The sequence below is a fragment of the Bos taurus genome, chromosome 11 (genome assembly GCF_002263795.3).
Source record: "Bos taurus isolate L1 Dominette 01449 registration number 42190680 breed Hereford chromosome 11, ARS-UCD2.0, whole genome shotgun sequence".
Classification (NCBI taxonomy): Eukaryota; Metazoa; Chordata; class Mammalia; order Artiodactyla; family Bovidae; genus Bos; species Bos taurus.
The window spans coordinates 74,108,785-74,126,403 of NC_037338.1; the positions used below are offsets into that span (position 1 = coordinate 74,108,785).

Genomic DNA, 17,619 nt, shown 5'->3' on the forward strand with positions numbered 1-17,619 from the left:
TGGTTTCTCCCTCCAAACCAAACTGCCCCTTTAGGCTTCTCCAGATCACTGAATGGCCCCACACCTCATCTAGCTGCTCAAGCCAGAAATCTTTGAACCATGTTTAACCCCACCCCCTCCTTTGCTTCATTTCCACATCTGCTCCAAGTACTATTGATTCTGACCGCCCCCCCCCAAAGACGCCATTGGTTGCTTGCTCTCTGATTGGTTCTCGATCCCTAAAAGCTGTCTTTTCAAGAAATTGTACTGGATCCTGTCATTCCGTTGTTTAAAACCCAGAAATGGTTGTCCTCTGTGCTTGGCATAAAATCTAAGTTGTCATCTGACCACCTTCACAGCCTCCAAGGCCTCGCCCCTTGTGTCCCTCATTCCAGGGATTGCTCCCTTTCCCTGCTTCCTCTCCAGCAGTACCAGGAACCCCTTCTCTTCTCTGCCGCAGGGCCTTTGCACAGGCTTCCTTCTGCTACGAAGGCTTTCCCCTCCCCTTCCTTCATAGTCTTTATCATTGTTGTTGTTGTTTAGTTACTAAGTCATGTCCCACTCTTTTGTGACCCCATGGACTGTAGCCTGCCAGGCTTATTTGTCTATGGGTTTCCAGACAAGAATATGTATTTATCACAACTTGAAATTATTTGTGGACTACTTCATTACTGACTTCCCTTTAGAACTGAAGTCTTCTTGGGAACATAAGCCGGATCTCTCCTGGTACACAGAGGGGTCCATAAACATTCCTTAAATGAATGAGGCCCCCAGCTTGACTCTCCAAGCCCCACCTCCCGGGAAACCCCGTGTGAGCGCCCACTGGGGGCCTGGCACTGGGCAGAGGGCATGTTGAACAGCAGCTGCTTCACAGTCATGGTGTCTCAGCCATTCCCCACCTGACCCCACCCTCTTCTGGTCCTCCTGGTCCACTCCCCCAGCGCCATGCCTAAATCCTGCCTGACTTCCTCCTCTCATCCTCTGCCCAGCATCCAGTCAGATCCAAGGCCCGGGCTTGGCCCTTTTCTGACCCTTCCTCCCTGGGGCCCTTCAGCTTGTCTCTTCCTCTCCAGGCTCTCTCCGCAGTGTGTCCTCCCTTCCCTCCTCCACAGCTGGAGGGCAGAGAGCCCCTGCCCAAAGCCTGCTCACCACCACTCCCCACCCCCACCCCCACCCTACTGTGTGCTTCCCATGGGCCCTCCTCTCTGCAGGGCCGGGTTGGGCCGGATCCTGTTTCCTGCCCCCATTCATCACCTCTCCCATCCCTGTTTCCCTCACTGAGGATCCAGCTCTGCTTTGCTGTCTCACTAGGAGGCCCCCCTCCCTGGCACCCATAACACACTTGGTGTCCTCTCTTCTTAGCTCTGAAAGAGGAGTCATGGGGCACCAGAGTCACTCCAAAGCGGTCCGTGTGCCCTGAGCTGCTATAGCCAGGGAGGGTTGAGCTTCTTCCTGCTGTCCCCACCAGACATGTCCATGAAGGGGCAGGTGCGGGGCTATTTCTAATCCAGACACATTGTGAGGAGGGAGACCACCTCTCAGGTTCAGGTTCGCGTAGCCTACAGAAGAGGTCTGGAGAGTGCTTTAGAGGATTGTGAGCTTCTGCAAACTTAGGCTTCAGAGGGACTCCCTTCCTCAGGCACTGCTTCCAGCCTTCTCTCTGCAAATAACTCTTGAGCACCAGTTCTGACCAGGCACACTTGCCAGGAACTTCTCATACACTGGTTTGGGAACTGTCTCCTTGCAGGCCAGAGGCACTAGCTGAGTGGTCCTGAGGCCCACCCCCACCCCCACCCCGTGACCCAGACTATAGCAGGAATGAAGTGCTCCCTCCGGCAGAGACCCCAGATGGGCCCAAGGAGCCCTGAGAAGGCAGAGTGGTTCTGACTCGAGATGGGACTGGCAGCCTCCTTGGCTTGCCCACTGCAACTTGGAGCATAGACTTGGAGTGAAAGTGAAGAAGGGCAGCCAGGATGGAGGTGGGAGTCACTCTGACCCTCCAGGCTTGAGTTGGTGCTTGCCCCAGAGTTTTCGAAATGCAAGCCTTGTCCCAGAGTCTTCTTTTCCCCAGTGAAATGGTCCCTATTGCCTGGCCCCGGGGGCCTGGAGGCTGGGGGGACCAGGCCACCCTCCTCGTGCCCCCTCCCATGACGGGCTCTTGGCACCCGGAGCTTGCTGCCTTCCGTCCAGCCCTTCCTCTCCCCGCGGAGGCTGCCTCCACACCTGTCTCTGTTACGCACTCACACCCTGGTGACATCGCTTTTCCAATTAAACCCTCAGAGGTGAGAAGCTGGGGTGACGAGAGGAGCCCTGGCCCTATGCCCACAGCCAGGTGTAGACGCATCATCCCACCCCAGGAATCCTCACCGCAAGCCCTCTGAACAACACATCTGCTCTCCACCAAAGACTCATGTCGGCTCCGGTCTCCTTCCATCTTTCGCTCCTTCCCTTCTTCCTTCCCTCTTCCCCTCTCTCCCTCCCTCCCGCCTCCTCCCTCCTTCCTCCCACCCAGGCAGTTTCTCTTGTCACCAGCGCTTCCATGATAATAAGGATAAGGGCTAACTAATGCCAGGCCCTGCTCTATCATCTTTACATGTATCACCTCTTTTCAGCCACATGACAGCCACATGGGCGGAAGCAGTCATTTCTCTCATTTTGCAGATAGGACACCTAATATAGAGAAGCTGGGAATTTGCTCTGAGCCACCCACAGCTAGGCAGTGGGTGAACAGAATTAGGACCAGTCGTTCTGGCTTCAGAGCTGTGCTCTTTTTTTTTTTTTTTTTCTTTTTTGGCACCACACACACACACACAAATCTATATTTTTATATTTGTTGGGGGAGTAGAAAAGAAAGTAGCCCCTATACTGGGTCCTATTCAGTGGCAGCTTCTTGTTCCATAGGGTTAAGGAAGACTTTCAGGAAATAAAAGTTGTTTGGAAAAATCCAGGTGGAGTTGCTCTGTATGTTGTGATGGGTAGAAGGGATGAAGTGAAGTGTGAAGGCCCCTCACACCCTCCCATCTTGCCTCAGACTATGTCCTGGAACCCTGGGGGCAGAGAAAGCGCCACTTTCATTCCTGCTTCTTGGGATTGTTGACGGCCACGTGGTGATAGAGAACGACAAGCAGGAAGAGCGACACACCCAGCATTTGGCGAAGATGGCGAGCTGCACATCTGTGATCAAGTTGATCAGCTGGGCTCAGCTCTCCAGAGCTGTGTTCTTAACCTTGACACCACATTGTGCCATCCATGTGACCTCAGATGGGGAGAGTGTCCATGACTTCTCACCTGACACTGATGCCACCTCTTAAGTATTTCATGAAGCTGCCTCTGTTGATTCTTCTGCCCCACTGCTCCCACTGCCGGCTGGACTGGTCCCCAGGCCCTGGAGCAGAGCACTGGACTCTGGATCACCCCCTGCTGGCTCCAGGCTCCCACTCCTCTGATCATCCTCCTCACTGCCACAGAAAGCTGGTCCTGCAGCTCCTTTGACCCAGTCGCTGAATGGTCCCCAGCTCCTTGCCTCTGGCCTCTGTTTCCAGTCTTTTCCCTCTCTCCCTCTACCACCTGTACCAGCATTCTGTGAACATGAGGCTTTTCCTGCCTTGAGGCCTTTGCACATGCTGTTCCTTCTGCCTGGAATGACTTTCCTGTCTTCATCCCGGTGACAGACTGTATCAAGACTCAACCCACCTCAGCATCCCCTTCTTGGGGAAGCCCTTGCTAACTCCCTCTAGCCAGCAGAGCAAGTCACCTCCTGATGCATGCTTGGGAGCTTGAGGCTCTGTGGAAGCAGTCTAGCTCCCCTAAGGCATGCTGAAGAGGTCACATGGCCAGACTGCATGGAGATAGAAATGTCTGAGGATCCCCAGCTCTCCTTGCCCCGAGCTGAGTCTTCCCAGTCAGGAACCAGTTATGTGAGTGAGTGGCTTCAGATGATTTATAGAAGCCAGGCTTTGAGCTGCCCAAGCTGATGCCAAGTAGAGCAGGGATGTGTTGGCCCTGCCAAACCTTGGCCATAGTGCAGATTTGTGAGCAAAATAAATGTTGTTTAAAGCCATCACATTGGACTTCCTTGGAGGTTCAGTCATTAAGACTCTGCACTTCCAATGCAGGGCATGAGGGTTCAAACCCTGGTCAGGGAAGGTCCCACGTGCCATGTGGCCAAAATGTTAAAACCAAATAAATAAATAAAATTGGGCCTTAGCAAAAACAAACAAACAAACAAACAAACAAACAAAAACCATCAAGTTTTGGGGGTAGGTTGTGATCTAGTATTAAATAACCAGAACAATCATTATTAACACTCTGGTATCTTTTAATTTTTTTCTCTATTTCTATGTCTCTGTATTTACAATCATTCCCTCCATTTCCCTGGACAATTGGTTCCAGGACCCACTCAGATACCAAAATCCACAGATGTTCAAGTTCCACAGTTAGCTACCCCTATCTGCTGTCCCACTGCCATGGTCTAACCATGATCATGTAGGACAGTAGTACATATTTACTTAAAAAAATAGGAGTATAAGGGGACCTGTGCAGCAAAGGGTCAACTGTATATTTATGCTTTATCATGTTTCCTCCCCTCAACATACAGTAGTTATTTTTTTGTCTAAACATCTACTTTGTTTTGAATAACTGCAAAGTACTCCATTGCATAGCTTTACTATAATTTTTATAAGTATATGCTACTGTTTTTATAATTACACCCTAGATGTTTAGTGTATTTCATTTCATTGCTATTATGAACGTTGTGTGAATAGTCTTAGACAGCATTTAGGACAACTGTCAGATACTTCCTCATGAAATTCTGGGTTAAAAGGTAAAGTCTTTGGTACAGAATCACTCATCTTCCCATGGCTTTTCTTACAAGTCTCCTGTGTCTATATTCTATTTTGGAAGAGGAAAGCATTCCACTGTTGGGAGGCCAGGTTCTTCCTCTGAAACTCACTCTACTTAAGACTTGGATCACTTGGTTTTTCTGACTCTCATCTGCAGCATCAGTTTTCCCTTCTCTACTATTATTCCCATCGGCATGCAACCATGTTCTAGTAACTCTCTGCCATCTCTACCCTAGGTCCTATATTACCCTCCACCACTGCTCCTATTCACCATTACATTTCTGGAAAGAGTTTTTTTTTAAAGCCAGGATCAAAAGTAGAAGTAGTTAAATTCACAAGATTAATGGGGAGACTTAAAAAACATATATCTATTAGTAACTAATGAATTAAGATGATAAATAATCAGAAAGAATATAGGTATAGAAAGGATATAGAATATTTGAGCCATCATATAATACATATTCTTTTGAAGTTTACACAAAGCATTAATCAAAACGGACCATATGTTCATCCATTAAGCAGCTCCCTGAATTTCAAGGGACTAGAAGCAAAGTATGTTCTTTGACCACAGAGGAATTATGCTAAAATGTAGTTTCAAAACAGATCTAAAAAACCCCCAATGTTTGAAAGTTAAACAGAGCACTTCTCAATAATCTACAGGTCAATTAAGATATTTCAATGAAAACAAAATATTTTAAACTAAATGGTAATAAAAATATGATATATCAAAACTTGTGAGATGCAACTGGAGCTATACTTAGAAATTTATAGCCATGAATACACATGTCAAAAAGAATAGGAAGGTTGAATATCAATTATCTAAGTAAAAACATTTATTTATAATATCCAACTCAAGAGAATAGAAAGAGTAGTTAATTAGAAATTAGAAGGTAAGAAATTATAATAAAGTAGAAATTTTGAAAATAGAAAAAAGTAAATGTAACAGAATATCATCAACATTGAAATTCATTCTTTAAAAATACTAATAAAATTGTAAGCCTTAATAAAATAAATATAAAAGAGAGAAGACATATTAATAAATTACCAGTATTAGAGATAAAAGAGGACCTAGAGATTCCATAGATACTAAGATGATAATAAGAAGATATAATAAAAATTTCAAGCCAACATATTTTAAAAATTTAAGTGAAATGGACAAATACCTAGAAGTACTAAACTTACACAAAGAGAAATAGACAATTGGAATAGTGTTATTTAAATAATTGAATCTGTAGTTTAAAACCATTCAACAAACAAGCAACCTTAAAGACCTAGATGGGACCACTAACAAAACAAATGTTTGGGAAAACATTTAAGGAAGAGATAAACACCATTGTATACAAAGTCTTCTATTAAATTAGAAAAAATGGGAGTCAGTGGAGGGATTTCCAACTTGTTTTAGAAAGACAGCATAATTTTGACACCAAAATCTAACAGGAATCTTACAAGAAAGGAAAATTACAGGTTGATCTCATAAACATAGATGCAAAAATATTAGATAAAATATTAGTAAACTGAACCCAATGCTACATAATGATAGCACATCATAATCAAATTGGGCTCATAGAACAGGAATGCATGGTAGGTACAACACTAAAAATCAACAATGTGATTTACCACCTTATCGGGAAAGAGAGGGGTAAATCATATTATCATCTCAGATAATCAGAAGCACCTGCTCCAGGCTTTCAAAGAGGAGCTAGTGATACAATGAAGCAAGGGCGGTGACATCCTTTCTGGTGACATCAGTCAAAATGGGAATAGCAATGGCACCCCACTCTAGTACTCTTGCCTGGAAAATCCCACGGACGGAGGAGCCTGGTAGGCCGCAGTCCATGGGGTCTCTAAGAGTCGAACATGACTGAGCGACTTCCCTTTCACTTTTCACTTTCATGCATTGAAGAAGGAAATGGCAACCCACTCCAGTGTTCTTGCCTGGAGAATCCCAGGGATGGCGGAGCCTGGTGGGCTGCAATCTATGGGGTCGCACAGAATCGGAAACGACTGAAGCGACTTAGCAGCAGCAGCAGCAGCAGCAACCGGGTGGCTCAGACAGTAAAGCGTCTGTCTACAATGTGAGAGACCTGGGTTTGATCCCTGGGTTGGGAAGATTCCCTGGAGAAGGAAATGGCAACCCACTCCAGTACTCTTGCCTTGAAAATCCCATGGATGGAAGAGCTTGGTGCAGGCTACTATCCATGGGGTCACAAAGAGTCGGGCACGACTGAGCGACTTCACATTACATCACATCACATCAACCTGGACATAGAAGTGACATCTGTATCCAATGCCTGACTTGTGCCCTCTTGTTCCCAGTAGTGGTCTGTTTGTCTTTCTCATTGGATCCGACCAGTGGCCATGATTCCAGCCACCCTTTTTCTCTGCCCATTTTTGGATCCTGGTTGCCCAGCCTTCCCAGTGATTCTAAATGTGATTCAATGGTCTGTCAGTTTACATCCCCTGAAGTTGGTTCTGCTGCATGTAATTAAGAACCCAACTGACAGAGCAGGACAGAAGCTGGGTCAATCTGAACTTTTCCCGGTCTGGCTCTTTTTCTACCATCAGCTGCCTCTTAAAGTTATAAAAATAGTACAGAGAAAAATGAGAATCTCTAATTGAGAGGGCTCATAAGCCTGGCAGTGGCAGGGGTGGGGCAGGAGTGGCTGGAAGAGGAAAGATGGAAAACAGAGTGGAATTTGTTCCAGCTGTGCAAGCTACATACACAGATGAGATGAGTGTGGGCTTCTCTGGAAAACAGACATGATCATGTTTCATGCCTTGGAGGGACAACTGACCAAGGAGACCTTTAGGGAACTGGTGATGATGGATAAGCTAAATCTTAATGCAAGAGTCTAATTTTCCCAGGTGGTTGGAAGGAGAAAGGGTGTTTTAGGAGGGAATACCATAGATAAAGAGGTGATGGCTTGAGAAAATAGTGTTTATGGGAATGGGAATGTTGTGAATGGTCAAAGTGCCAGGATACAAGAGGTAAGAGATGACCCTGGAAAGAGGCCAAGGCCAGGTAATAATACCTTATTTAACTGTTAAGGAGCGTGAATCTCTCTTGTGACCCCAAAGAAAAGGATTCCTAGTATAAAGCCAATGTTGCCAACCAGAAATTCTCAAGGGTGTCCTGGAGTCCAAAAGAGCATCTGGGAATAAAGAAATGTCCTGCAAATGACACATTAAGCAAGAACCTTTCTGAAGTTCAGTTTAGTTCCAGCACTCCTGCTCACCCCCACTGCTTCCCACAATTTGCTTTTGGTTCTTTACTCCAGGTTAAGGTAGAGACTCTTCCATTGCAGGTTTGAGTGCCATTCTTTCCTCCTTGGCTTGACATTGGGGCCCTCCAACCTGTAACAGAGGGATTGTGACGGCTCCTGACATTTTCTCATCACAGTTTCCAAACGTTGGGGAAATCAGAGGCATCACAGACGCACTCCCTGGGTGGTGATATTTACCTCCAAATGCGAAAGAGGCAGATGCCAGCCCAAGCAGGCACACAGGTAACTTTGCCCTCTCGTTAATGATCTCAGCCAGCCCGGCCAGGCCAGCCCCACACCGGGGTGCTAAGCCTCCCGCTCACCCTAACTGGAGACCCAAAACCATCCTTAATTAAGTTCTTTCCTGACGGCTGCCAGGTGTGTCCTTCAGCAAGAGAGTGTTAATTCCAGCCTCCAGGGGACAGAGATCCAGACCCCTTTCCGGGCACGTCTGCTCTCCAGCCCAGCCCCTACCTGGAAACCCCCTCCCGCGCCCCCACGGCTCCCCGCTTCCTATGGACGGGGGAGTTGCCTGTTACGTTGCAGCTGCCGGGAAGTCCACTCAACGTCTAGCGCCCACCCGGGCGGGCCCCGCAAGTATATAAAGACGGCGGAGAGCGAGTGGGACAAGACGGCGCGACGGAAGAGAACGAAGGGAAGAAAAGTGACCGAGAGGCCGCTGAACATCCTCGCCCCGGCGCAGCGGGAGCCGCCCGAGGCAGCTTCCCCGTGACAGGTAAGGGCGCAGCGGCGGGGAACCTCAATCTTATCCCCGGATCCCCTGCTCCGGGGGCCTCGGGATGCTGTCGCCCAGCTCCGATCTCAAAGGCATCTTTTGTCTTGCCGCCGTCCTGAATTCTTTGAAAACTTTCTGTGCTGGGCGCGGCGTGGGAAGCCGCTGGCAGCGGAGCGGCGAGGACCGGCCTCTCTGGACGGCCGGAGAGCCGCAGCGACGCTGAAAGTGGTGCCTTTCAGGAGCTGGCGGCCGCGTCTGTCCCGGGGAGAGGGACTCCTGAGGAGTCCTACCCGTATTCTGGGGAGATTCCAGGAGACCCAGTCTTTTGGGACTTCTGATTTGCCGGGTAGGTGTCACTTCTTAAAAGATACCATATACTCTAGCGTAAATTGATGTTGGAAACGGGGGCAGAAGAGAAGAGGCTAAAAGTGACAACAAACTCCCTGCGTTCCAGACTTCTTTGAATTCAGATTTCTGAAACATCGTTTCCCTGCCCACCTTAGCGCCCCCGACGTGGCTGCGCTTAAGAGAATGACACCGTCTGCTCTACATGAGCTGCTGGTGTTAAAAAGAGGTGGCCCGGATGGGAACTGTCCACGGTCCTGAACCACCCTGCTCTCAATAGGACCGCAGAACGGACCTCCAATCCCGCAGACCTTAGAGCGCAGGGCAGCAGCAGCAGCCGTAGGAGGCGATGGAAGCTCAGACAAGACGCAGGCTCAGGCAAGGTGGGTTCCCAGTGAGGGAGGGAGAGTCTGCAGAGCATTTGGATCCCCCAAATTCTTCGTGTATAAAGGGGAGCTGATGGTTCTCACAGAAGTGCTGGAAGAAGCACTTGTCTTGTGTTAAGATCTATAGATCATGGCTTATTTAATGATGTAATATTCCTTTGACATTGTTTTAGGACTTGATGGGTGTGTATCATGGTGCCAGGACAAAACTCTGCATCTCTGTTCCTCTAATCTTTACAGACTGGCATGGCCAGTGTGCAATTTTAGAGGGGGGTGGGGGACAGAAGGACTGGGAGTGTGGGATTAGCAGAGGCAAACTATTATATATAGGATGGATTAAACAACAAGGTCCTACTGTATTCAATATCATGTGATAAACCATAATGGAAAAGAATATTAAAAATGAAATTAAATAAAACAAAATGTTTTGTTTAGCTCATAGAGAATTCATCAACACATACGAATTCCTAATGAGTGTAATTCTATTATAAAGTTAATGTCAAGATTAGCAAATTACAAGTTTATATTTATTTTTCCAAGCTTTCAATTATTCGACACTCCTTACTTACAAAAAGCACATTTGACATCTACCTATTACTTTATTGCTTTAAAAACATGACAATGTAATATTTGTTTATTGTAGAAAAATACAAAATATACATGAGCAGAAAGAAGATAAGTTGCTTTCAGGAAGCTACCTAATTTTTTAGCAGAAGATTGCAGCTCTGAGAGGTGGGGAGTGAGGATGTTATCGTGTTGTATTATATAGCCCATGGGGCAAGAGAGGAAACACTGTCTGAGACTTTTCAGGAAGGTCTGATATCATGAGGTAGGTTTTTAGAAAATCGAAGTCATCCCAGAATGGCCAATTTTGAGAAGAATTGAAACATAGTTGAGGGGATTGTCAGACCTGTATGACTTTACTTTCTTTTCTGCTGCTGCTGCTAAGTTGCTTCAGTCATGTCTGACTCTGTGCGACCCCATAGATGGCAGCCCACCAGGCTCCCCCGTCCCTGGGATTTTCCAGGCAAGAGTAATGGAGTGGGGCGCCATTGCCTTCTCCTTACTTTCTTCTCTACTAAGATGCTATTTTACACTTGTCCATAGTATATAAGGCTTCCTAGATGGCTGCTGCTGCTGCTGCTAAGTCACTTCAGTCGTGTCCAACTCGGTGCGACCCCATAGACGGCAGCCCACCAGGCTCCCCCATCCCTGGGATTCTCCAGCCAAGAATACTGGAGTGGGTTGCCATTTCCTTCTCCAATGCATGAAAGTGAAAAGCGAAAGTGAAGTCGCTCAGTCGTGTCTGACTCTTAGCGACCCCATGGACTGCAGCCTACCAGGCTCCTCTGTCCATGGGATTTGCCAGGCAAGAGTACTGGAGTGGGTTGCCATTGCCTTGGTTTAAAAAAAAAAAAACAACCCCAATTGCCAATGCAGGAGATGCAGGAGACTTGGGTTGGATCCCTGGATTGGGAAGATTCCCTGGAGGAGGGCATGGCAACCCACTTTAGTTATTCTTGCCTGGAGAATTCTATAGACAGAGGAGCCTGAGGGGCTATAGTCCATGAGTTTGCAAGAGTTGGACACAACTTAGTGACTAAACAATAACAACAACAACAACATAGTAATATAAAACTACCACTTTTCTGCTTCTCTTTTAAACTTGGGCATTTTTTTCTGACCAAAATGTGCTGTGTGGTCTCAGAGATTTAACATAAATTACCTTGTCCATCAAATTCAGGCTTTGTACTTGAACTGGAGCACCAAAAGTCTACAACAGGAGCATCCTGTCCTCGGTCACAACAGGACACCAGGTTGACCAATGTTCTCCTAGTTACCCTGTGATGCAGATAGGCCAGCTCACTGGCTACCAGCACCATCTAATGGCTGCTCTGAAAACACTCGGGCTGTGCTTGGCAACCATTCAGAAGGGAGCCCTTTCAGCTCAGCTTTTGGGAAAAGGAGTGGGGTGGGACAGAGAGAAGGAAGTGGCTTCCTGAAGCAGACAATGAGAGCCAGGGGGAAATTTCACTTCCAAAGCTGTCCCTATTAAAAAAGATTTGGCCCATGCCTTCACAGATAGGAGATTCCTTTGGGCAAATATTTTTAAATCAGGAGAGACAATTAGTCATCTACACCTTAATATAAATTTCTTTTCTTATCTAATTAGATTTCTTCCATAACTGCTGGGTTGAAAAGATCTGCATTTGACTGTGGAGTGCATGGTAACAGAGCTTAGGGGCATTTTGGAGGGGAGACCTTGTGAGGGGTGGCAGGGCAGTATGAAAGCTAGAGGGATGGGGAAAATGTTGGGCACAGCGGGAAAAAGGCAGCATTGATTCTCCCTTTTACTGCATCTGGACCTCTTTAATTAAGCATCTGCCCAGTGGTGTTTTCTGATTTCTCTGAGAAAGTGTCTTTGGCAGGAGTTCATGATGTGATGTAGTTCCCTTCTGCTCTGTGTGATCATGTCCTTCCTTTCCACACCAACAGCATCTTCAAGTCCAGCTATTTCAGGCTACATGTGAGAGACTCAGAGAACAAGACGAGGTCTGACATATACCACACTCAGGAGATGAACTAGTTTTAAATGGGGGTCTACTTTAAAAATAAATCTCCAAAGTCACAGGGGTCTGGGAAATAGTGATTCCCTGAGTGATTTATGTACAGGACATCAAACTGGGTTGGCTGAAGTTTTGGCTCAGTTGGACAGAGGTTTCATTTGCCATTATGCAAACCTACTATTCATAGGAAGTAGAGTTTCTGAGGAATAATAGAATCCTGGTGGACAGGAGTAGACCATCTTGAGCAGGAGTTTCACAGTCCTTTGTCTTTCCCAAGTTACTCCTTGCATCTGGAGTGTTAGAACTTTAGTTTCCTGAAGATGGGGAAATAGAAAAGCTCAGAACTTGGCCATACCCCATTGTGAAAAACCCAAGTCATTGTCTCTCTCTGTCTCAGTTTCCTCATCTCTCAAATAAGGGGTCATACCAAATGATCCCTAAAATATCTTCCAGCCCTAACATCCTTTGGGGTTTAATTTTTAATAGGAGATAAAGGGAAAATTGTGCAGTTTACCCAGGTCCCACTGCCCTCCTCTCTATTACAACTCACACGACCACCCTGCACACCAACCTGCTCCTTGAGCTGCTCTTGTCCTCAAAAAGCCTTGAGCTCCACAAATAAGAGTATTGTTAATGTTGGCTCATGGTCCTTCCTGATGAGTGGCCAACATTGTTCTGCTCCTTGCAGGGGTCCCACTCATCTTGTTTGCCTCTGCAGAGCCTCAGCCTGCCTGGAAGATGCCGAGACTGTGCAGCAGTCGTTCGGGCGCCCTGCTGCTGGCCTTGCTGCTTCAGGCCTCCATGGAAGTGCGTGGTTGGTGCCTGGAGAGCAGCCAGTGTCAGGACCTCACCACGGAAAGTAACCTGCTGGTACGTGGGCTGTGGCCGCCATCTTGATTTGGGTATCAGATGGTACTGGGGTGGGGACAGCACAAAGAAAGGAGCATGCAAAAGGGGAGATTCATTTTCAGAGATATGGCTAACTCAATCAAGCACAGGAATAGACCTCTAGGGTGAAGTAAGAATTGGGCCAAGGAAGGGAGGAAGCAGCTTCAGGGAGATGGGTCTGGTCCATAATGTCTTCTTGATTTTCTTTACTTCCTGCCCTGTCTTCTTGTATAGAGATCCACTCCTTTTAAACTATTTAGAGATAGTGCTATTAAAATAAACAATACTAATCATAGTAATAACCATAATTGCTCCCTTGACTGACCTTACCTATTCTTTCAATCTTTTAGCCTTGAAATTATTCCTTTTTAGATAACTTCATATCACTTTCCATTTCCATTCCATTTTTCTTTCCTTATATCTGCTACCAGTTACAAAGTCAGGAAGATACCACAAACCGGCTCTAGAAGGAAAAACTCAGGTGCTATTTTCCACTAACTGGTGCCAAATACCTCCTGCTTCTCGAGGACTGACCTTCTGCAGCCTTTCCATAGCATCTCAAAGCCCTTTGTGCCAGGCTGGAACTCCCTCTAGGTCATCATAGCTTGCGTGTGTATTTGTTATTATTTATTTGTATTGGGAAGTATAAATGAGGAACAATACCAACTCAAGGCTACAAGAAACACTTCTGGTGGCCATGACTGAGTTCCAGCCTACTGCCTGTACCTGCCTGGTGAGGGTGGAATGCACATCACTGCATTCTGTGTGTTTTGTCAGTAGAGAAGCTGAGTTAACATGGAGAAAGACTTTCTCAAAAACAGAGCAGGTTACATGTAGAATATAAAATAGAAGTAAAGAGCCTAGGAATCCTGTGAGCTCTGTTTCAGAGAGACCCAAGACACTCTTGTTTGGAGACACCCACTGCACAGTCTTGCCTGTTGAGAGCTCACCAGGGAAGAAGCACTGGCTGTGGTCAGAGTCTGTGGGTTCTAGTCCCAGTCCCAGTTCTGTCAATGGGCTGTGGAACCTTACCAACTTCCTTTCTCCTCTCTGAGAAATTGTGTATCATTATGTGTCCAGCGGAGAGAAGTATGAGATAATTTTTGTTTTCCACTGTTACTATTCTGCAGTGTTATAATTCTAAATTCCTGGAGTATGAAGTTCCCAACTCAACAGAGTGGGTGGGATCCTTCTTTTTCCTCTTTTGTTGTCCCGAATAACTGAAAACTCAAGGCTGCAGCCTCAAGGTCGTTTTCCTAAGCAAATGTGTGCCACAGTTGTCTAGTCACAGAAAGAAGACAGGGCTCCATGTACAGGACTCCATGACCTCTGTGATAGAAATAATCCTGACTTCCTATCCTTCCATTCAGTTAGAAAGTCACAGGGAAGTGAATCGCCTCCTCCCTAAGCTCATTGAGGAAAAGACAGGATCAGCTCGCAAGACCTGAAAGAACAAGGGAAAATTCCAGATGGGTGTGGGCAAGTTTGGAGGGAGATGGCTAGCGGAGGGCATGAGGTAAGTTTGCAGACCACTGGGGTACAGCTGACGCATTATTGAAACTACAAGCCCTGGAAGCCAGACTTCTCCCAAATTTCAACCCAATGCCCTTCCCAGACTCAAACTGAACCATATTTATTTACTCACTATTCATTAAGTGCTGACAACTCCCACCCACCTGTCATTTATTGACGAATTCCTATATATCTGGCTTATAAAGTTTAGGGTGGTTACCCTACCCACAAAGTGAAGTTACTCAGTCGTGTCCGACTCTTTGCGACCCCGTGAACCGTCCATGGGATTTTCCAGGCAAGAATACTGGAGTGGGTTGCCATTTCCTTCCCCAGGGGATCTTCCCGACCCAGGGATCGGACCCAGGTCTCCCGCGTTGTAGGCATATGCTTTACCGTCTGAGCCATGTCACTCCAAAGCAGAGATGGGGACTTCCCTGGTGATCCAGTGGTTAAGAATCCGCCTGCCAATTCAGGGAACAGGGCCTCCATCCCTGGTCTGGGAAGATCCCACATGCTGACAAGCGACTAAGCCCATGAGCCACGACTACTGAATAGACTACCCACAAAGCTACAACGCAAGTACACCATCGAGTGGGACGGGGATTTTGTTATAGCTGCCGGGCAGGGGTACCAGGAGCCCAGCGGACAAAAAAGGCGCTGTCCGAGCTGAGTCTTCAGACGTCTGGGTATCCTCAGCGGTGGGAGTGGGCAGATATCCTCCGCAGTTAGCCCAGTGGGCCACCCCGCACGTGCGGAGGGAGTGGAAGGCTCAGGCGGCGCGCTTGAGGGGCGGGTGAACGCCGCGGCCTGGAGTGGGCGGGGCCTGACGCGCTCGCCGCTCTCCCGCAGGCGTGCATCCGGGCCTGCAAGCCCGACCTCTCCGCCGAGACGCCGGTGTTCCCCGGCAACGGCGATGAGCAGCCGCTGACTGAGAACCCCCGGAAGTACGTCATGGGCCATTTCCGCTGGGACCGCTTCGGCCGTCGGAATGGTAGCAGCAGCAGCGGAGTTGGGGGCGCGGCCCAGAAGCGCGAGGAGGAAGTGGCGGTGGGCGAAGGCCCCGGGCCCCGCGGCGATGACGCCGAGACGGGTCCGCGCGAGGACAAGCGTTCTTACTCCATGGAACACTTCCGCTGGGGCAAGCCGGTGGGCAAGAAGCGGCGCCCGGTGAAGGTGTACCCCAACGGCGCCGAGGACGAGTCGGCCCAGGCCTTTCCCCTCGAATTCAAGAGGGAGCTGACCGGGGAGAGGCTCGAGCAGGCGCGCGGCCCCGAGGCCCAGGCTGAGAGTGCGGCCGCCCGGGCTGAGCTGGAGTATGGCCTGGTGGCGGAGGCGGAGGCTGAGGCGGCCGAGAAGAAGGACTCGGGGCCCTATAAGATGGAACACTTCCGCTGGGGCAGCCCGCCCAAGGACAAGCGCTACGGCGGGTTCATGACCTCCGAGAAGAGCCAAACGCCCCTTGTCACGCTGTTCAAAAACGCCATCATCAAGAACGCCCACAAGAAGGGCCAGTGAGGGCGCAGCGGGCAGGGGCCTCTCTCCGCGGAAAGTTGACCCTGAAGGCCTCTCTTCTGCCCTCCTACCGCCTCGCAGCCTGGGTGAGGATTCGCCCAGGCAGTGATGGCGCCAGGTATCCCGACTCTTAAAGCTGTCTGTAGTTAAGAAATAAAACCTTTCAAGTTTCACGAATATTGACTGGGTGAATTAAAAACGCATTTCCATCAAGTAAAGGGCAGTACATATTGGAGGGGCGATAGTGGTTTCCATGTGACTACGTGTTGGTATGTTTAACAGGATATACTGAGAATCAAAGGAAAGGGTACTTCCTCCCCGCCCCTAGCAAATGGGTCTTCTAGAGGTCAAATAAGGTGATGGCTCAGTGTGCTGCATTTCCCACTCTCCATTGAGTGCGAAAAGACTGATCAGCCAGCTGATGATTCCTCCAAAAGACAGGATTCCTCCTATTACCCTGGTTCCCACTGAAGTCCAAGAGCCAGTGGGACACAGATGAGCCCCCACGGGAACTGGGAGGTGTCTGGGCTCCGAGGTAGGACGCTGTGGTTAATGCCTACGTGGATCTAGCAGTCTGTGAGAACTTAGGCAAGTCTCTGAACGTCTCCAAAGTTTAGTTCTCTCATTCCTTCCTGTTATGAGTACTGTGTGAGGGTTAATGAGAAACTGGAGAGGTCATCTTTTCATCACTGAGAGGCTGAATATGAGACCTGAGGGTTGGTATGGTTCAGATTTGACTGCTCTCCCAGGCTACCCTCAGATACTCTCAAACTTACAGGGTCTCACCCACATAGACATATACCCATGGAAACACATCTGTAGAAATACAGTATGCACAGATGCTTCTTCCAGCCTCTGGGGCTCAAGACTGAAGTCTGTCTTGACCTGCTTGTCATGCCCAAGCTCTCTCCTCCCTAGGTTGCCCAGCGTCAGCCTTCTCTTCATGCTCAGTGCTCTCACTCAGGCCTCAACTAGCCTAATAGCTTCCTAACCAACTGGTATCCTGGTCTCCAGTTGCTTTTTCCCCAATCCATTGTACACATTCTTCATATTAATGTATATATACAAAATCTTGCTTTTTCCACAGTAGTTGGCTCAAGATACAATCACCCCACCCCCACTCTTCCATCAATTCCAAACAACTGGGCATGACACATACAAGAGCTCTTCTCTTGTATGAGTTTCACTCTCCTTACCAAACTCCACTTCCCTGGTTTTATCACTTCTTCCATCCTCCTCCATCCTCTGCCTGGAATTCTCCACCATTCCCCTCTATTTTGAATGTTACACTGTTTTCAACATGAATCCAGGCTCAAGTCCACTTCTACTGGGAAAGATGGGGTGTTTTGCAGCCAAGCCTGTTCATTTTCAGGGTTTCTGCAGTCGGCCCCTCTGCACTGGAGAGCGTGCCGTCCAGCTCGGATGGCAAGTTTCTTACTGCACACACATATTGTGCTCTTTTCTTTCAAGGAAACTAAGCTCCATGAGGGCAGAGGCCAGGGGTTGTGTTTCTTATGTCCCCAAGATGTTTTCACAAAGTTGGGGCCACTGGTTTGTAGTCACACGTTCACAGAGTGCATACACAGAGAT

General features: G+C 48.0%; 1 protein-coding gene and 1 pseudogene across 3 annotated transcripts; one reads left to right on the top strand and one right to left on the bottom strand.

The window, feature by feature from the left end:
* Positions 1–2,822: 2,822 nt before the first annotated feature.
* Positions 2,823–3,999, bottom strand: LOC100297515 (dolichyl-diphosphooligosaccharide--protein glycosyltransferase subunit 4-like; annotated as a pseudogene).
* A 4,585-nt stretch (positions 4,000–8,584) lies between these two features.
* On the top strand, positions 8,585–16,206 carry POMC (proopiomelanocortin). Of its 3 annotated transcripts, XM_010810166.3 has the most exons (4): positions 8,585–8,819; positions 9,445–9,547; positions 12,836–12,987; positions 15,367–16,206. In XM_010810166.3, the coding sequence occupies exons 2-4, from the start codon at positions 9,514–9,516 to the stop codon at positions 16,030–16,032; spliced, it is 852 nt and encodes a 283-aa protein (XP_010808468.1). In that variant the 5' UTR covers positions 8,585–8,819; positions 9,445–9,513; the 3' UTR covers positions 16,033–16,206.
* The last annotated feature ends 1,413 nt before the right edge of the window (positions 16,207–17,619 follow it).